The 21,764-nt window shown below is 41.6% G+C and overlaps 1 protein-coding gene across 3 annotated transcripts; it reads right to left on the minus strand.

The window, feature by feature from the left end:
• Positions 1–5,420: 5,420 nt before the first annotated feature.
• On the minus strand, positions 5,421–20,505 carry ATMIN (ATM interactor). Of its 3 annotated transcripts, none has more exons than XR_010441750.1 (5): positions 20,293–20,505; positions 14,851–14,976; positions 13,702–13,901; positions 10,794–12,761; positions 5,421–10,571 (listed from the first exon to the last, which is right to left on the minus strand). XR_010441750.1 is itself a non-coding variant. In XM_064723575.1 (4 exons), the coding sequence occupies exons 1-4, from the start codon at positions 20,503–20,505 to the stop codon at positions 10,934–10,936; spliced, it is 2,367 nt and encodes a 788-aa protein (XP_064579645.1). In that variant the 3' UTR covers positions 5,421–10,933. The 3 variants fall into 3 exon arrangements, 1 of the variants encoding a protein (XP_064579645.1); XR_010441749.1 differs by having other exon boundaries at positions 5,421–7,877; positions 10,492–12,761; XM_064723575.1 differs by having other exon boundaries at positions 5,421–12,761.
• Between the last annotated feature and the right edge of the window lie 1,259 nt (positions 20,506–21,764).

Consider the following 21,764-nt stretch of genomic DNA (forward strand, 5'->3'; position numbering starts at 1 on the left):
GTCTTTGCATTTTTAAACCACTGTGAAACTATCAGCTCAAACAGGCTAAATTGGTTTAAGCCAAATTACACATTCAGTCAGGTCTGGATGTTTTTGTGGTATTCCTGGGAACACAACTTCACAGTAATTTAGCTTCTGCTGTACTTTACACAATTGGGGTCCCTTTGAAAAATTTCACTTCCCCTCTTCTGGTAATGTAAGTTGCCCAACTTCTTCTTATCATAAACTTGTGTAATACTATTGCTTTTTGGGTTTCTCAGGTCTCCTCTTCCTTCCACAACCATGGTATTTCATGGAACCAAAAAACCCAACTCCCTCCCTTCTTCTCTGGTGATTGCAGGTCAGGTAGTTCATGTAACTGAGTTGAAAATAAAGATTCCTACAAAGTAGTAAGCAAAAAAATATAGCATAAAACCTGAGAAATCACAGTGAAAAGAAAGGGAAAAAAACCCAAACCAGCACAATAAGCTTTTTTTTTTTTTTAGCCAGGTCAAGGCAACATGAGATGCAGGGGCACCTCAGCCTTGTCTCAAGCACTGTCACTGTGTAAACACCACCAGAATTCTCACAATGGTATTTCTCACTTTCTTCTCACAATCCAAACATTCCCAGCAATTCTCACTGACTCTGAGGATGCTGCTGCTTCCTTTTCACTCTTGCTCACTTGCCAAGTGTGCTGTGGGGACTCTCACCCACGCCTTTCACTTCTGAGGGTGTCCTTAATTACCAGCCTGGTCTGCCCCCTCTGATGAATTTTAAGACAGATGCAGTAAATGAAAGTCTTGAGCACTGAAATTTAACAAATACTCACGCAGACATTCCCTCAAATAGCCTGCAGCTTTGTGCATCCTTCTGCGATGTGGAAACTGTGGTTTGAGCTAGAGATGGGAAGCATCAGGCACCGTTTCTAAAAGGAAATTTAAAAAGAAATTTTGGGTTTGCCTACTATAAATATTTGTACACAGCAAATGCTGAAATCCTTAGAAGCAAGTAAGCAGTTCCACACACAGAAACTATGGTTTAATGTATGCAGTAGTAGGCAGCCATCCACCACCCCCTCAATCTTAATTTAGTTCACAACATTTTGAACACTGAAGTTTCAAAGCCTTATCTGTCTCTGCTTTTATAGTGCTATGGTAAGGACATTTTTCAAGACTCTTTTCTAAATAATACTGTCAAAACCAAGCTGATACAGAAATCATTAGTACTGCCCTAGCTACCCCCTTTAAAGAAATACCTATTATCTCTTTGCTGGAAAGTAGTATTTTTATGACAAGATAATTTTGAAGGTGCCAGCAGTAACTGAGACAGCATCCTGTAAATTCTAGAGCTATGCAGGTTTGCTCTGTTATAGGGCAAGAAGAACAGAAGGTCTTACATTGCAATTAGTGTTGACAGCCTTAGGAAATGGTGCTCAGGCACGGTTTCCATTCCTCCAGATTCCTCTCCCTCTGCAGATTTAAATAGCACCGTCACAGGATAAAGGTTTGTCCTAATTAACATTGTCCTAATAACATTTTGTTGACCTCTCCCTGCATCTTCCAGCTGATGTCAAAATTTTTAAAGACAGCCTTGTTTGCCTATGTGAGCTGAATGCCCCTGACATTTCTGCCATGCCAAAGTGCATTTAAAATCCATCTGATGCTTGACAATTTCCAGCTAAATGAACAGAGAAGTTTGGTCCTGTTTTGTTAAAAGATTTGCAAAGCAAGAGACAGAACTGTAGCAGAAAATGAACGGGGAGCTTTCCTCTGCTGCTTTTATAGATTGTGTGAGCCCAGGTAATCGAGGAGAAAGCAAACACCGGCGCTGGGGAGCATTAGGCAGAACCAGGATGGAACCATTAATAGGGCAGAGTGTCTGAGTGCTGGGGCTTATCCAAAGTGGCCCCTGTCACATGTGCACTTTAACTTTCCAGAACAGGTTTATATTTAGCAGGCAGATAAAATGGATGTAAAGGCGAAGTGCATTACGGTTCCAGCAGCTTTGGAGATGAAGTTGTGACTCAGTACATGAACTGTAAAGGTCAACTGCTACTCTCATTTATGCAGCTCCTCTGAAGCTGATGAACTATGTAGGTGTTACATGAGAATATCACCCCCAAATTTAATAATCTTATGTGACTACATGAATGTGACAATGGTATTTACACTGGCAGTCTGTAAGCCTTGTGTGATACAGTTGTTCTGCATGCTTCTACTTTAAAAATACCTTCCCACACTGATGATTAACTCAGACTTTATTTATTTCCCCAAGAAAATATCTTAGTCACATCTCAAGAAGTGCCAGATTAGAATCAGATAGTGTGCCTGAGGTATATAAAATAACAATGGTATTGATTTCTGTGTCAAATATTATCTTTACCAACCAGGTCATGCAGTCTTTATCTATTAAGGTGAAAATTCTTTGATTCATAGAGTTATATCAAGGATATTTGATGTCAAATTAGTGAGTAAATTCAAGCAGGCTAAAAGTTCTGCTACACAAGACATGTGACACTTGTTAAGGGTGTTTTGTGCTTGGGTATTGGTTTCTAGGGTTTTGTTTTTGGTTTTTTAAAAAAAAGTATTGGGATCCAAATGAAGACATGGCATTAACAAGAAAATAGAATTTTAAGAGTTTATCTATGTTCATGAACTTGTGAATTTGCCTTAGAGGATGATGATGCTCACACAAAATTTTATTAATTAAGCATTAACTGTCTGTTAACTCTTAAGCGGAAAAAATACCCTAATGTATACATCACATTTCTGGAGAAAATGACAAAGAGCATTTATTTTTCTTATAGAAATAATTCTGCACTTCTTGGAAGGTTTGAATTTTCTTAACAAGGATTAAGTAACAGCAAGCAGGTTTGGGACTCTTTCAGTCCTAGAAATTTTAACACAACTCTTCACACAAGTATCTGAAAAAAATGCACTTAGGGATGTCCCCAAATCCCATCTCCCGGTAAGAGTCCTTGTGACTCGGTCTTCATACCATGCTGTAAAATAACCACAGGGCTTCCTATGAACTGCAAATGGTCTCAGTGGCACTAATTCATGACTTTATAGAACCAAAAATAACCTTGTTGCATACTTTATTTTTTTTTCACCGTTAGAAGAAAACAGACCATTTTCTTCCCTTCTTTGTACCTTTCCCTCATAGTAAAATATTTTCTAATCTGTTTTCCATATTTAGATACAAATGCAACCTCTATAGAAGAAACATCCTTCACAAATAGCCCCAAGATAAAGAAATTCATATATACTTGTTTCAGTTGCATTTTCCACCAAATAGAAAATGCAGGATCTATCTATAGATAGATATATATATATCTAGCTGTGAAACTAGAAACATTTTTCAAAGTCCAGAAGGAGATAATTTCTTCCATTCAGACAACTGAAAATAATGCTGCTTCAGTGAGAAAGCTGAAAAATTAATGTATTACCAATTGAAAGTAAAGCCAAAGACGTTTGTTATACTAATTTTAAATTGCAGCCATTGCAGACAATCAGTTTTTTAGAACTACATAAAAAGAAAAAAAAAAGTTGTAGGAAAAACTATAAAGATTATTTCCATGTTTTCCAGTGTTTCATACCAGGTAAGAGTTTTGCTGTGTTTTTTGAAACTGTCAGATTAGACAGAGGTTTTACTACAACCTGATCCAAGAACACAGACTACACCCACAGATTATTCTACAAGACCTGCAGCAGAAGGCCAGAAAAGCTGCTGATTAAAGACCTAGAACAAATAACAAAGAAACAAATACACAACACTTCAGCCATCAAAACTTAATCAAGTTATGTGCCTTTGAATACACTGGGTTCTTCCAGCAGAGGAAACAGCAGCTTCTTGTTTTTGTGTTAAGTTCTCTCAAGAACAACACCAATCTTGTTCAAGGAAAGGAAACAAATTTAAAGGCTGGATCAGCCAGAAGCGCTTCCTCCATTCAAGGTGCCAGAACAAAACATGTGAATTGTTGACAACAATGTGGAAATGCAATGATGGAACACCTGAAAGTTAAATCAACATTTTTCTCTTATTGTTTTAGGTTCAAACATCCGAAGGATGGATTCACTGTCAAATCCTGGAGCCAGAAAGAAAATCAGCCTCTGACAATGCATTGTTCTGATGGGAAACAATCAGCTTGCCAGCATGAAATTCCTTCAAGTGAAAGAAATTCAGGAACTAAACCCAAACCAGTCAGGAACAATTTCACTGCCAGCAAAATTCTCAGCAACAGCAGGCAAGAAAGTAGTTTCAAAATACATGGGGCTTCCCTATCTCTGAACAGCCACTTAATCTGTTCTCAGTCAAGAGTTAGTTTTTCCTGCCTTTTGGACTGTCTACTATTTGGGAAAGTTTCCAGAGGTGCAGTCTGTCAAATAGCTGATTTCTGCCTATAAGTCAAATCCATTCTAAATGATGAAAAGCCTGAAACAACAACCAAATCTAAAGCAGAACCACCCCTATGATGGAATAGGGCTGTTACTCCAGAAGGATCTTACACATCTGACTGTTCCATGATTTTAAATGGTCCAAACAGGAATTTAGTTTCTAGATATTTATGACATCTTCCCATTTGGAAATATCTCCCCTTCTCCTCTGGAAATACCTGGATGCTGCTGTTTGCAAATGCTTACCTCAGGCTGTGATGGGGCTGAACAGCAGCCCCCTGCTGTCCATCAGGGAATGCTCCATCCATGACTGCAGCTGAGGGAACAGTGCTGATGAACCTTCAGCCACGAGGCTTCTGCTCATTCACCTCCTCTGAATCACACAGGCAAGACTTACAGGTAACACCAAAAATCAGCATTTTATACCCTCCAACTAACAGAAAATGTTGGGATCACCACTAAGCATGGGAGCTGGGCAGGAAGAAACAGGACAGAGTATGAGACAGGCTCAAATCAAGCCACTCTAGGGTTGGGCGTTATTTTAATATTTACAGTAGCAAAAAATATTTTCTCAGTTAAATAAAATACATTACAAAATAATAAGGAGTAGAATAGAGTTCCTTGAACACCAACCATCATATTGCAGGTGAATTTCTACTAGAGATCTTAAATCACCCCTACAGGAGGGGTGGATGGTAAGGTTGAGGAAGAAAGCAAAGGAGCCCTGTCCTGAGAGTCTGTTGTAGAGGTGAGGCATCTGCCACAGAGCTGAAACTGCAGAAGTTCCCATTCCACTGCAGGTAAAAGGCAAAGATTATATTTTGTGCTGATGAGAGATTTAAGATAGTGAAGCTTTCTGCACCTCCCGAGATCAAGAATGACATTGTAGGATACATTTTGAAAGCTTTTCAGTTGGTAGAGATTTTGTAAACTAAACTAAGATGTTCAGGAGCAATGGGTGGTACTTGCCAAGAGGCACTGGATCCCCCACCCAGGCCTGGGCAGGGAGAGGTCATGGCCATTAAAACAGAAGGCAAAAAATGATTGAAGTTAACTTTATTCCAAAATATGTATAATTTACAGGACTGAATAAGTGCTTCATTTGTGAACAAAACATTTCAATACTTGTGAATAACTTACTAGTAGTTTTGTGTAACACTTCAGTTTCCAACAGAGGGAAATATGAAACAGTATTTTGGCACAAGGTTTTCTCTGCATGCAATAATGTAATTACAAGTTTCACAGTTACTAGGACAACATTCCTTCTTTGGGATTGTCACTTGTAAAATAGGTCTAAGAAATGAATGCTTGATTTTGTCTGGTCACTGCAAGTTTACTGGCTTAAATAGCAAGAATTAAACATGAACATCCTTTGAAAACTAGATTTGTCCACTAAATAAAAAAAATCCCACCAGCAATGAAAAGAAAAATATTTTAAGGACATTTCTCAGCCTTGCTGAGATTAACTCACACACACTTTGGGAAAGACTCACCCACATGAGATTTATTACTCATTCATTGCAAATAATTACAAACTTAAATGAGATTGTTATCAGGTGTTGAAGTCTTTAAGCTGTAAAGATATGGCCATATTTCATACCTAGCTTTATCAGAGATGCACTTGCAAATGTCTGTAGATAGAGGTACTGTCAATCTAGCTCTGCATGCAGGTGCTTGAAGCATGTAAAGCACTGGATGTTGTGAAATGTAGAGCTGGCATCACCACAAGCCATCTATTATATTCCCCAGCTAGTTGTTGCAGGTGCTGTAAAGCCAGCATATGAAAAATGGTCACAAGTAAAGGGACTTCTGTTATTTAACCCAGCAGTTCCTTGAGGCGTTTCCACCACTCCAGGCTGTCTGGTTACGTTTCCAGTGCAGTCACACACACAGACACAAACATTCCTCACCCTGACCGTGGGGCTGAGCGCTGAGTTCTGTTCATTGCATAGCAATGGCACTTGAAACAAGAGAATTCAGTCCTGTTCTAAGCAGCAAGTCCTTCTTGCACGCGTTTAAATTCACATCAACTCTTAAAAAACAACAACAACAGAAACAGAAGATGCATGATTGCACCATACACTGGTTTGCTACCATTAAACAGCCAAATCCTCACAGTGTTCCTGTTCTCAATGGCAGCCTGGTTACTGGAGGCCCATCCTACCAGGACACAAGCATAGCAGCACCTTAAACCAAACAGGAATGAAAAAGCTTGCAAGGCCCAGAACGTTACCAACAGTTTGGTGTGAATGTATTTGGAACAGTAAATGGTACATTAAGATCATGTTTAAAAAATCAGCACATGTCAGAAACATATTAAAGCAAAGGAAGCTGTACAACCTTAATGATAAAGGCAAGCACATTTGGTTCACTCAGAGTTGCCATTTCAGGAACATGTTCTTTTGCAAGTTCAGCACCCTATGTTGATTCAGTATCAGTTCTACTAAATTTCCCTACAGTTAAAAGGCTATTAAACTCCCTCTAGCCCCCTGGGCCCCCAGTCCTGTCAACTCTTACATTTCTACCCAACCTCACAAAAAAATCAATTCACATCTTAGCAGCATAAGGATTTACAACAGTGGAAGGCAGCCATCATTTTTTGTTCTCTTGCTCCTACACAACTGGGGTCCATATGATTAACAGGGAAATTCAGCCTCTTGTTTCCAACAGAAAAAAACCTGTGTATTGTGCCTTGAAATAAAAATTTCTAAGGAGTTAATTACATACATTAAGTTACAGACACTGATCAAGTTGTTCAAAACAAAACGAGGTTTCACAAGGTTTCTTTTACAGCTGTTTAATTCACAGCTGCAAGTATTTACACATTTTTTAATGCTTTCATATCCTTTGGAAATGAGAATTTTCTAAACTCAAGCAGCTTCGCATAACTAAGAATACGTAGCATTAGCAAACTCTGACTTAAAACTACCAATTTTTCTAGGCCAACACAAAGTTTTGGGGAGGACACCCTCCCTACCCACAACAAAAAGTATTTACAGGTGTATTAGCAGAAACAGACACAAATAAAGCTGTAAGAAGAGGAAACATCTACTGTCAGACAAACTTTCAGCATTCTGACAAACAAATATGGAAGGCAACAAGACAGACCTTTCATTTTTTCAGCTTATTTGTGCTTATGTTCTCACAGAGTGCAAGCTCCAAATCTGCTGTTTCTTTTGTTTGACTCTTGATATATTAAAGAAAAGCACAAATGAAACTACAAAAGTACTAATTCAATTTTATAATAGTGTTACACAGGCATCCAGATCAAGATCCAGCAATCACAGCTTAACAGAATTAAGCAGAAACACAAAGGGTAAGTACACATAACATTAGTATCACTTCCAAATAAAAAAATGTGCTAAGAGGCTACAGAGAATCTGATGTTACTTTCTGTATAGCAGCTCTAATGGCAATAGAGGATACAAAAGAGAGTGAGACAGTTAAGTCACTGCTGACCAATACTTACAGTGCCTTGAAAATCAAATCAGAGACAAACTGCAGAAAAAGGGAGATAAGTATCATTTTAGTTCTACCCAGAAATAGTTGTGTCTGAAGTTTATTTTATAACAAAGGCAAAAATAGAAAATCAGCCTTTTTCAAAATTTGTTTAAATACGAAGAATTTGTAATATTCAGCAACAGTGTTTCATGAAGTTTTCTGTGGATTCACCAAACTATGAAGTCTGGCTGCAGTCCTCACATTTTCACAAAAGTACTTAATAAATCCAAACTGAGTGACATATGCCAGACATACATGATCCAAACCTGTTTTTGAATGAATAATTTTATTACGACTTTAATGAATAATTTATGGAGAACCAAATTAGTAAAGAAAGAAGTTAATTTTGGTCAGAAGTTGATTTCATCTTTCCTAAGACAGTGCAGACATTTAATAATTTCTTAATACTGCACTTTCAGTAAATGACTTCATGCTGTAGTGCTGTGTTCACCTAATCAAAATGCAAATTGTTTTAAACAAATAGAATGAGTGAAAGGATTGTGATTTGAATGTTCTAATAAAATACACAAAGCTCAAAAAGACTTTTAATTAAAAACTACAATAAGTGGGTAATGATTACATTATAAGATTTTGTCCACACAAACTTTTGGGTCTTTTCCTGACAGTCCCTGATGCTAAGGGCTTTGGCTTACACAGTAACATGGCAATTATCACTCTAATTTGTAAATTAGTTTCAAAGTACTTTAAACCTCGCTGTTCTCTCAGATGGCTACAATTCAAACCCTCCAGTAATTCTGCTCCTCAGCACCCAAGATTCCTTCTCCTGCAGAGTAAAGGCTGACTTTCTAAATCCAGAGGTAATGAACAGCTTCTAGAGCTGTGGAAAATACCCTTTTCCCAAACCAGGTTTATAGTGACTGCCTCACTTTCCCGTGTCAGTACAGACAACTTGCACATGGCAAACACACAAATCAGGGTATGAAGAAGCATTCTCTGGTATTCCAGCCAGGGGAAGGAAGGAGAAGAAAAGTTGCAACATTACCAGAAAGATATTGCAATAGAATAAATTAACTTAATTTTGTTCTTTATCTTATATCTCAGTTTCAAAGTAGGCAAGTAAATATGAGTCAGTCATCTTCACAAGAAACAAAATTACAAGTGAGGCCTTCCTTTTTAAAATATATCCCACCCTTGAGATGAGAACTCTACAGACACTGTGAAAGCTGGGGGCATTCCCCACAGCAGTGACTTTCTCCTGAGGAACTGCAAGATTCTGTTCTGCAGTTTCTTCAGCCAGACTGCAAGTGTCTGAAATCATACCTAGAAATGTTGAAAAATCAAACAGGCAACACAGTTTTCAGGAGGCCAATATGAGTTTCATGATGAATCTGAAGAGATTATTTCAGTAAAGACACTCACCACAGCAATATAAAGAGTATTAAGAAAAGACAAAGGAAAAAAAAGGAAAAAAGAAAGGTATTGCTCATCTGCAACAAAAACAAACTGGCTGCAATGGATGAGTAATTTAACTCCCACATCCTTGAACTGAGAATATGCAACACAAAGCACAGGGAGTCCTCAAAACCTAAGGCTTGGACATACATTTGCTGCTGGGCTGCACAGTAAATATGCAGCCAATACCTCTCCTCTGACAATGGAGGAGTAAAGTCTGTTACAGGCTCAGGAATTTGACACAAAGAGTTTTCCTTTAAGGTTACAGTAAAACTAAAACCTGTCCAGTACAAAACCAGAGGCCTACATTTCACAGATATAGTAAGAGATAAAAATTACTTAAGGCCAAATTCCAACATACATTCACAACTGGCTTAATGTAAATGAAAATACTGCAAACAGTGGCATGAGGGGCAACCAAAACATTAAAAAAAAGGTGCCAAGAGGTCATATGCTTCTTCTCTGAAAAATCAGTTTGTGTGAGTTTGACTATACTCTGGGAAATTGTGAAAGCTGCAGGAACTGAGGGCTGCAGATCAAAGTGCAAAAGCAAGATAGAGCTGTTCTGGAAGGGCTTCTGTGAGCTGATCTCCCAGCTCTGCTCTATGGATTCCAACTCTTTTTGGAAGCAGGAAGTCCAAAACCAGAAGTCAAGGTGAGTGTTTTAAGGAATTTAATTGTCCATTTTTAAAGATTTCTCTTAAGGTAGTAAACCACTGTAACATTTCTGAACTCGTATCTCAATAAAGCTAGGAGAATTTCAGCAAAACCAAATGATTCCAGTCTCTGAGGCACACACATTGTAACATTTGCATCTTCAAGACAGAAATAATTTAAGCAAATCCCTTCTGAAGACTCTAAAAAATGTTAGTCCCATGTATTACACTAGCTAAAAGGACGACATACTAATTTTCCCTACAATTATGAATTCCAAGTTCTTTTCCTACCCTTCAAAGAGCATCAGTGCCACTCAGGGAAAAAAAAATACTGCTTTCTACACACTTGTTTAATAATAAATATTTTCAACAATTCAAGAATCTCTATGTGTCTAGTGTGTTGGACAGGTATTTGGAAAATGTCAGCTTATGCAGGAGAAAGAGCTGTGAAGGCATAAAGTAAAAGAAGACAATAGGGCTGATTATGTTCATGCCGGATTTAAAATACAAGCTACTAAAAAAAGTAAACAGAAGTAGCTTACACTAATAGAATCCTCCCCCGTAAGTTCAGGGAAGCATCTCAACTGAACAGCTCAGGGTTTTGGTCCAGCACATTGGAACCCTGCATGGAAGCCAGGAATAGAGAGAGAGATATAGAGAACAACTTTAAAAGTTCTTCCACTTAGATGAAAGCAGTAACAGCTTCGTAAAGAAGTTTGAGGAAAAAACATAGGCACCACATAATTTTTTAAGGTTCAAATGTACATTAACATGTTACAGCCCCCCCTTTCCCCTCTATTTATACACACATAGTTTATGTAAAGTTACATATTCAATAGAGTACCTTCAGCATGAAAAGTCTCTTAGGTCAACTGCTCGTGACAAGTACATTCAATAATGCAAAGTGGATCACTTGGTAAAGCCATCTCTCCCACCCCAATAAGTTAAATTCAAACCACAAGAAACAGTTCTATTATGTAGCACTCAGTGGCTGGGCTTGTCAGAGCTCTGGAACAAGGAGCACAGCTCTTCACAGGTCTGTGTTTCTACTGAACTGAACTGGGACTCCATTGTATTCCAGGCTAAGTCAGCCAGAAGGAAGTCATCCATTGCTGTCTGTGTTTCATTGCTGGTAAGGAATAAACTCCCCAGATTCTCAAAGCAGCTATCCATAGTCTGGGTCTCAGCACTGCTGAGCTGGACTTTGCTTTCAATATTCTGAGCAGGTGTGTTTTTAGTAGCCATATATACTTCTGTCTGCGTTTCTGTATCAGATGAGTCAGTGCTCATCGAGAAACTGGACTGTTTCAGAATACTTCCTAAAGGCAGATGGGTAGTACTGTCCAAAAAGAAATTCAAGTCTGTCTGGGTCTGTGTATCAAACATCTCCAAACCTAAGAAGTTAGAATTGCCTCGGCAGTTATAGGATTGAGTGGCACTATCTGAAAATAAGAAATCAGTCTGGGTTTCAATGTCCAGTGACTCCAAAACTGGCTCAGAGTTCAGGGTACCAAGCTCACTCTCTTCAGTCTGAGTTTGGATGTTGGATGCTGAAAAGAACTCTTCAATGTCGAAGTCTATCCCTGTGCTCTGTGATGGAGCAGATGGAAGATGTGTGTCAGCATTAGAACTTGTCTCAGACAAAAGGCCACGATTATCCAGGGTCTGGCCAGACATGTTTCCTGAAAAAATGTTTTCCAGATCACTTAGCAGGTCCATTGTCTGGGTTTGATTATCTGTTGTATTTTGAGGTGGAAGTATATTAGTCTGTGTATTGAAGCTGATAAGGGATTCAGACTTAACTGTATCCTGATTCAGGCTCTTGCAACTACTTCTCTGCAGCAAGGTTTGATCTATATTTGCAGGCATTAAATTGTTTTCTGGAAGTTCAATGTGAGTAGAAACATTGTATGATGAAGGAACATTGTCAAAAATGTCACTGCACATTACAGCCTGGTCCATCTGTACCCTTCCATCAATGCAGTCCTGTGTCCTGCTGGTTTGAGTCTCTCTGGAAATGCCACACGTTGGAAAGCAGCCCTGGCTGAAAGCATCAGTCTGAGCAGCTATGGAAGAAGTCAGCTTGGAAGCAGGCAGCAGTGTCTGTGTCTGCACACTGATGGGCAGTGAGACCTGGGAACTGAATGACAGATCTGTCTGAGAACAAGAGGACACAGAAGAATTGGGAGTCCAGGCTGCAGCTGGTACAAAGCTCTGGGAGATGTAAGATAAGTCAGTCTGTATATTTATTGAAGAAATTTTGTTCTTGTGACAAACATTCCCCAGCTCTTGTCCTGGGTTATTTGATGTCACCTTGTCCAATTCAACTTGCACACCAGTACTTACTGGTTCCCGATCACCAGAAGCTGTCACCTTTGAAACAGGCATAGTGTCTTTAAATACAAGTGTTTCTGCCTCCAGGGCTGGAATCAGGATTCCTATAGACTGAGGCAGTAAATGAACAGTACTTACAACAGAACCTTGGTTATCAAAAGCCACTACAGCAGGTTTGACAGAAGAGTCTGTTGCAGATACATACACAGGCAAGTGAGCAACCTGCATCACTGGAAGTTTAACCAAAGCCACCTTGGGCTTGGGTAAAAGCATCTTTGGTGCACATTTTGGCTGCATTTGGTTTGTGAAGTTAGAACTGCAGGAGCCTTCAAGAGAGGCTACTTTCACTTCAGAGGACTCCAATTCCTGAGTGCCAGGAGCAGAACTGTGGGTATTGCTGAATGCTTCGTTGGCCTTCTCTGCCAACTGCTGATTATGAACGGAGGACTCCATTTTCCTTTTCTTACTAGGAGGATCCCTGTGAACATGAGATCAATAATTTATACTTCTTTCCAACACAGAACATCTGCCTTCCATTCTCTTGAGTCACTGCATTGAAAATACCAACTGAAGTCACAGGTGAGGTTGGACACGAGAAGACAATTAATCCAGATTAAAGCATAAAAAGACTCCATGAAGTTCAATTTTGCTAAATGTCATTCCTCACTCTCTCATTTTAAATAAGAATAAATACTACCCCTTATAGAGACCTATTTTCAAATGGATGTCCAAGTTTAGATGGTGTATTCCCCTCTCACATTAAGCACACTGATTTGAAGACTTTTAATGTATTATTTTGACACTGACTCAGACTGAGCCTTGAAGGGACAGAGCTCTTACAATATGTGTACAGGTAATGGTCTCTCATGGAAATAGAAGATAAAAAATAGCAATTCTTCACACAAAACTTAAATTTTGCAGCAGCTGAACCTCAAGGACAGGCTAGGCTTCAGAAAGTAGATTGCCCTTTATGAAATATATGGATATATTGAAACTATAAATCTAAACATAGATGGTAAAAAATACATCCGCCAACAATTGCAACAATGACTAGACTGTACAAGAAAGTAACCTGAGCTGCATTCCACACCTCAGTTACCAGCTATAAATATCTCCAAATCACTTCTACTCTCACAGAACTGGAAAAGCAGATGCAACAAGAACCACCACCATTTATGCCAAGCACTGCAGTGTCATCAGTACTTTTTGTTTTCTCTGTAGGGAAACCAGATCTTACTGATTAGATGACCACCACTGCCTTCCACAAAACAGAAACTCCTAAAAGCAACAAAAAACTGCAAACTGCTAAAACATGTCCTAATTTCCTATTTAATCAACAGAAAGGAGACAAAAAGGCAGCACATGAGACACACAGGACTTAGTGATGAATTAGCATTTTTTCACTGCTTCACTTTTACCTGTGTTCTGCAGGGATTTCATGGCCAGTTCTGTAAATGTGAGACAGTAATGCTGTTCTGCTGGCATAAGGGCACCCACAAGTACACTGGAAAGTCTTGCCACAGACCTCTATGTGCCGTTTCAGATACCATTCTGTGCCATAGGAGTTACTACATTTATCACATTTGTGCTTCTTTTCAGCATGCATTTTCATAAAGTGCTAGAATACACAAGGGAAAGTAAACATTAGCATTCAGTGAAGATTAAAAGAAGAAAATCACGGTTAGGGAAGAAAATATCTGCAATTTTTTAGTTGCTAAGTAGCACTGAAGTGTAGCATTAATTATTTTTTTAAAGTGCTACTACAAATAAATTTAAAGAAGTCAATAGAGAGAATGTGAAGTTTGCAAATCTGCTGATGCTACATGCATCTTAAAAGCACAGATAAACATCTCCCCATTCTAATGCCATTGAAGGATTCCTGTGGACATCAATAAATCTACAGATCAACCTTGCCCAAAGAGCACAGTAAGGTTGTGCTGCAACATGTGCACACTCCTGAGGATGTACAAGTGAGCAAATAATCTCAATCATACAGGTCAACACCAGAGCAAACACCAGAATTCTTCCTTTTCATCTATGGCACCAAGTGCCAGCCACTCAGCTCCTCCAGGTAACCCCAGCTCAGCACAGGTAACCAAGTGCAGCACAGGGCTCTTTTTGCTCACTAATGCAGAAACAAGTCTTAGATGTTTCCTTAAACAGGTTAACTAGTAAACAAACGCATTTTGGTATTAAAGCAGAGAAAAGCTCTTAATCCTTGACCACTTGAAAAAAGCAGGTAAAAGCATCAGCCACAGTTAAAACCTTCATCAGTTGCTACTGAGATTTCTTTCCCCCTCTTCTTTAATCTTTCTCCATCTATTTCATTTGTGGAGAGGGGCTCTGATCTAGTTTAGAAGAACATACTGGCATCTGTCTGATCAAAAGGTTCAAGTCCTCAAATATAAACATGCAAACTTGCAAACTCATGAATCACATATGCACTTGTTCTCTAACTTCTGCCATGTGCTGAGAGGTTATGCTCGTATCTGTATGCAAAAGTGCACATTCTCTGGAGTAGAGACAGGACTAAATCAGTGTGAAAATACTTCAGGAAACAGGAATACCTGTTTTACAAGAGAAAATTGGGAAAATGGTCTGTTTGGTCCTCTAGGGCAGCCTTCAATAGGACAGCAGTAGAATTTCTGTGAAGTTTTCAAACCCTTCCTTATCGGTGCATTCAGTTTTCCATCCTGAAAAAGAACCAGTTGTGAGGTTGACAATTCTACAGGTTTCCATATTCAAGACAACATTCAGAATAAACATCAACTATGGCTCATTGAGTTTACTCATCTCAGTGAGTTGGAGGCACTTTCCCATGTGATTTGAAAGTTCAAATGGAATTTTTGCCCTGAATGGATGCCACTTTGCAAATACCCCATCAAAATTACCAGGTGCAATTACAACAAGCTCTATGGAGCAGTGGTACTGTGCTATTTACTTTTACCAAGACACTCCCTGGCCCATGTTTCCTGTTATTTCAGCAAAAAAAATTTCCATACAGATACTACCCTAGACTGCTGATTCAATGTGGTTTTACTTGTTAGCAGCTCAGAATGTGAAGCTCCATTAAGATCAGCCACTGAAACACAACTTCCTTGATGCTGGAATTCTGTTAGCACTGTTTATAGAGTTTACTTGTAATAAAAATGAAAACTGCCAAGTATGCTCTGCCACTTAATTTAGATCATGAACCAAATCTCACTAAAGTCTATGAAACAACTGGTATGGTAATTCTGACCCTCCAAACACTGAGTGACCAATCTCTCCAGGCTTTCCATGTGAGCTGTCTCACTGACCCTCACATGAAGAAAACAACACAACTTGCTCAAAGAGGACCTCAAAGTACATACAAGAAGGACATACCAGTGGGATTGTCCAGATGTTCAACCACATAGAATCCCTTCCTGCTGAGGACACTGGCATGGAAACCAGACAAGTCATATACCTCAAGACATACCCTAGCTGAAAGGGTCTCAGTGGAAGCATCAGGCATCTGTGTCTAAGCAAAAACTTAAAAGTGAACTATTTAAAATCTGATGCTCAGAGTAGCTATGAGTGTCCTTCCATGCTGAGGCTGAACTGGAGCCAAACACAGTCCCCAGAGGCAGTTAGTGCAGCCCATGATGGCATCCCCAAGATGATTTTTCAGGGAAGAAATGGGACCATGCCCTGTTTGAACTGTGCACCTGATTTTCCTTAGCAGGAGGACAGTGAGCACAGTCAGTAATGGAAGGCTGATTTCCCACCAGGCACTCCCTCAGTACCTCTGTGGGCAGATCTCCAGCTGGTGCTGTTTACCCAGTTACACCAAACACAGAGAATGCACAAAGCACAGCAGCCCTCCCAGCGTGAGGCAAACCAAGAGGGCACCTCAGTGCCAGGGCCCAAAGGGCTTCACTGCCCACACCCCCACCTCACCCAGCTGCAGTTACTCACAGCCCAGCAGTGCTGTCCTCAGCCACCCAGGCCTTGCTTCTGAAGTCCATTTACACCTCAGGAAGCTGGGGAGTGGGATATTTCAATGATCTTGTATTCCCTCAAATCACCTTTTAAGCTAAAATAATCTGTAAAATGTAATCCCTTCAAGCAACATTTCAGTTGTATTTCCACACCACACTGCTACTTGCTGCCATTGTCACAAGTTCATGTTTATCAATGACATATCAGACTCAAGCAATGTTTAGAGCCTCTTGACCAAAATGATCACCTGCCATATCAAGAAAACCCGGAATAAGTCTCTAAAAAGGGAGTTTTCATGTAACATTTTTACCTTCTAAGCACCTTGTACAGCAGTTTTCCCTGTGGACAGCCCATTCACAAACAGGCCTGTTCTATCTCTGCTGAATCATCACTGGGACTATTGTTGTACCTCCTAGAGCCACTGCCCTAAACAGGAACATGACACAAAGAAATCGAGCTGCTCCAGCCCCAATTCCACTTTTTAACCCTGACCTTACACAGAACACTTTCACCACATGTTAAAGTCCTCATGAAAAAAGAAGATCTGCCTTTAAGTCAAAGCTTGGCCTCTCCCACTGCAGATGATACCAACATGCTGAGTAACTGGCAATTAGAGTTACTTATTCCTAAATAAAGTTATTTAATGTGTTATATTTAACATCACAACCCAACAACTGACAGGGCAATATGGGAAACATGTTCAGCCACTTGACAGGTAAACCTCAGTCAGGTTATTTAAAATGACTGAAACACTAAGGTGTAGAATAACACCAAGTGTTTAAAAGCTTTACAGACACCAGCAAAATGCCTTTTTAACAGCTGGAACACAGCCTTTAGTGGCAGAGACCACAACACATTAGTTGTGACAAGCTGGGACATACTCTACACATATAAGATATTGTTTATGGACAGTAATCCTGCTTTGACCTTTCCCAAGTCCTTGTGGCTGTAAATGGTTAATCCTGCATCTTCTCAAAGCCCACCTGGCCAGACCTGTTTCAGACATTCTCACAGATTCCTTCCTTACCCATCTGATTTTCTGTCCCACGTTTCTACAACAACCACCCACCACAATTATTGGCAGGTATTGGTGCAATGAACTTCTCCCAGTGCAGACACTTGCAGTGCAAGGAACCCTGCCATGGCTGGTGACACCAGCTGGGAAGGCAGGAATTAACAGTCCCTGCTGCAGACTGAGTCAAGGTGAACTTGGTGACGTCTCACTTTCCTGCCCCAGAAAGGCTTACTCCAAAGGATTAATCTGAAATGAAGCTGCAGTAGACTGTAGTCAACCATTTAAAACATGGGGGTTTTGCAGCAGAAGTTCAGTCATTTCTTTACTAAATAGGACAAGGAGAGAAGTGCATTTATTCTTATAACAACCATTGTGGTAGTGCAGTATCTGAGTAACTCACCCCAAGGGTGTGCTCCCCTTCCAGTTCACACTGACTACAGGCTCCCAGTTATCACAGTAATCCACAGAATCCTCTCCCTTACATCAGCTTTTCTAGCTTCATTTTAAACTAAACTCATCTAGTTCCCCTTCTTCCCATAAAATAATACAGCCAAAAGACCAAAGAATTAAAATAAAAAATTCAAGTTTATATCCACTGCTCTCATTTTTCTAATTAGCTTATCCTCTGTCAAGGAGCCAAAAAAATTATATCAACATTTCATATTTTCTTTGTTAGGCAAAATAAGCCAAATTTTTCTAATTTCCCTTTGTCAGAAACACTTGCCATTAATCACCCTTAGCAGTTATTTTCTATACATCTCCTGGTTCATTTAAACTTATTTGAACCAGATTCTACAGTACTGACACAGAATATCCCTCTGCCATATTTCAGGATTGCCCTTTTCACAGCAGCTTTACCCTAAATGCTCATTCGTGTATGACCAAATTATTTTGCAAGTGTTTCCCACCTCAGGTTATTTCTGTTACAAACCAGAGCTGATCAAACTGTTTGCTATCACTTCACAAGACTAAAATCTGGTACTGCTGCACTTGACTCTGTTTTTACAGGGCAGTCTCTATGTAAATGTCCTTTCTCTGCCACTGCAATCCCTCTTGGGTTTTAGTATAAAAACATCCTACTGGTGCTACTTTTATTAATGAAAATTAATCAAGTCATCCTCCCTTCTCCTCAGGAGTGTTCTCTCCTTCCTCAATAGCACCTTACCATCTCATTTGCCAAGTTGCCTCTTCATTATTTTAATATTTCACTAATAAATGCAATCTACTAAATATTTTTTATCTGGGAAATCAGCTACCTCTTAATAGGGAATACCAATATTAAAATATTTTGTCTCCCTTAAACCTCAACAACGTTTTAGTCTCGATTACAATGCTCTTGAAACAACTCAAGAAGTTTCTGGAAGTCTGCATCCATCCACATTTCAGTATTTACTCCAAGCTATCCCCAGCTTCAGTAATTAGGTGCATGGAGTTGCTCTAATTCTACAAGCACTGGTGGCTAACAGCAAGCTGGGTGAGAAAGCAGCATTTGCTCACCCATCATAGCCTGAGTTATGTAACCCACCAGCTGCACTGCACGCTCAGAGCAGCAGCTCCCAACCAAAATGACTCTGCTGACCTTAAAGAGCACTTGGAACTTCTGCTGTACCTCCCCACACAGACATGTGAGATCTAACACATAACACACAGTGAAGCTGTTGGTTGGTATAGGAAATGAAATGAAAACATCCCAGGGACACAAGACAGCAGGTACACTTGACACTATTTCCTTTTGTTCCTCACCAAGGAGCACGTGTGACCCACGTTTCACTCTGCAGCCATTTCACAGAACAGGGATGTTCATTGTTCCCCCACCGAGGCTGCACTTTCAGAATGCAGCTATGAATGCTGCACTCGAAGTTTTCCAGGAATACAATTTGTCCTTGCACACTTGGCATCACAATTTTGGGAAAAGCAAGGATATCTTTCCAAAAGGCCCACTCTCAATGTGTGCCTGCTGAACTGTGCTTCTCCTCCCCCCCAGCACATGCTTAGCTCAGGAGTATTATGGAAATGAGGGCTTGTTTCCAAAATGGCATCCATCTGTTTTGCTGGGGTTTTTTTAGCTCAGACATTTAAAAAAAAAAACAAACAAAACCTCAGCATAACAGCCCTCGGCGTTGGGATGGAGATGGTTTGCCAGCTGATAAGGTTAGGAAATGCTGCATGTTTGCACAGCACCTCACAAGTGGAGCTTTAAAGTCTTACTGCAGAAAGATTGGTGATAAGCAAGTAAAACAACAGAAGCTGTGTCCCAAAGAACTCCTAACTGCCTGTGGTATGTTTACAAAAATGTGCAAAATTGGTTATTTTCTGTAAGCAATTTTAGAGGAATCCTCAACACAAGTGGCCAGCCCATTCACATACACACTTTTGTACTTATACAGGGACCTGCAAGGGCCTTTCACGAGGGGAAATTTAAACAAAAGACAACGAGAAACACTTCATTATTCCCACTTGGAATCACAGAATAGTTTGGGTTGACAGGGGACCTTGAACATCACCTTGCTCCACGGGCAGGGAAACCTTCCACAATGCCAGGTTGCTCCAAGCCCCGTCCAACCTGGCCTTGGACACTTCCAAGGATGGGGCAACCTGTGCCACGGCCTTCCCATCCTCACAGTGAAGAACTTCCCCCTAATATCTGACCTAAACCTACTCTTTGCATTTGAACCCGTCTCCCTTGTCCTGCCACTCCAGGCTCCTGTCCCCATCCTTCCTGGGAGTTCCCTTCAGGTACCAGAAGGCCTCAATGAGGTCACCCCACACACCCTCCATTCCAGGCTGAACAATCCCAACTGTCTCAGAACCTCCGGGAAGAATCCCGGTCCTTCTCGGGGTGGGAATCACACCGCCCCTGAGCCTCACTACCAACCAAACCCAGCACAGCCAACACCGCAGCCGCCCCCCGGCCCCGGGCCCGGTCCCGAGCCGGCCGCAGGCCCCAGGGCGGAACACGGCGCTGCGCCAGCCAGAGCCACGGCGGCACGGTGAGGGGCCGAGCGGGGCCGGCCCGGCCTCACGGCGGTACCTGCAGCGGGTGCGCCTTGCTGAGGTGCATGTTGAGGGCCGGGCTGTTGGGCAGCACCTTCCCGCAGCCGGGCACGGTGCACAGGATGTTGGTCCGCACTTGGGACAGCTCTGTCACCGAGGGCCGCACCAGCTCCCCGGCGGGCGGCACGTCCCTCACGGGCGCGGGGGGCCGCCCCAAGCCCCCGCCACGCCGCCCGGCCGCCGCCGCCATGTTGCTGTCAGCTGCTCGGCCCCCGCTCCGCTTCCGGGGGCGACGGCCAATCGGCGGCGGCGCTGCTGAATATTCATGAGGCACGTGGCGCGGCCCCGCCCCCGGCCGCCAGCGCCCCGCGGCGGCGGCTGCGAGCGGTGCGGCCGGGCCCGTGCGCGCTCCCGCGGCACAAAGCGCGCACCGGGACAAACGGCGAGGGGCAGCCTGGGCACGGCCCCGGCCCGGCGCACACCGCTCCGGGGCTCCGGTGATTGTGCTGCACCGGGAAGTGGAGAGGAGGCACCGATTTCTCCGCTGGTCAGGGCCGGGACGCGAGGGAACGGCCGAAGCTCCGGCGGGAGGGTGGGGCTGGTATCAGGGAGAGGTTCTTCATCCAGAGCACGGTCATTGGAACAGACCCCCCGGGAATGGCACAGCAGCAGCCTGACACTGCTCCAGAAGCATCTGGAGAACACTCAGTCACAGGGTGGGATTGTTGGGGTGTCCTGGGCAGGAGCTGGACTTGAGCAGCCTTATGGGTCCCATAAAATATTCTATGATTTCCTGATATTGGAATCACCAACACAACATTCAGAGGTTTTTCCCCTAGAGCTGGACAAGTTCAGGGAAAAGATGCACACCAGTCTTTGGGAAGAGCTGTGCCATGGGTGTGCTCCTCCTGCAGCCCCTGCGCCCTCAGCTGCAGCCATTCTGCTGCCTGGGGACAGCACAGAATCGTTTGGGTTGAAAGGAACATTTAAATATCATCTAATCCAATCCAGACCTTCCAAATTGCTGGAAGAGACCAACTGGAATGGGGAAGATTGGTCTCCACATTCCCCCTTCTCACCTCCTCCGTGGGGACACCTGCTCAGCAAGAAGGAACCCCAGAGCTGCAAATGTTTCCTGACAAATTAATAAATGCACACCTCCTTGCCTGGAAGTGCTGCGTAGTTCCTGGAATATCCCTGCTTACAGGAAGTTAAGAGATAAAACATCTCTGAAAATCAGAGATACTAAAAAGGGGATGGAGGCTGCCTTTCCCAGAAACAAGAGGCAGCAGGCCAGGTACTCCCAGTGTTCTAGAGCACTTGGGAACTTTACCTTGATGGTAAATCCCTGCCCTCTCAGGCATTTAGGTTATTTGGGAGAGAGCATTATGAAGAACAAGTTGCACAGAGTGAAATACATGCTGGAATCTTAATGGACCTGAATCCTGGAAGTATGGTGGAATATGGTAAGAGTCCTGGAATTCTTCCACAATCCTAACATTATGTTAA

The sequence above is a fragment of the Zonotrichia leucophrys genome, chromosome 11, assembly GCF_028769735.1.
Source record: "Zonotrichia leucophrys gambelii isolate GWCS_2022_RI chromosome 11, RI_Zleu_2.0, whole genome shotgun sequence".
Classification (NCBI taxonomy): Eukaryota; Metazoa; Chordata; class Aves; order Passeriformes; family Passerellidae; genus Zonotrichia; species Zonotrichia leucophrys.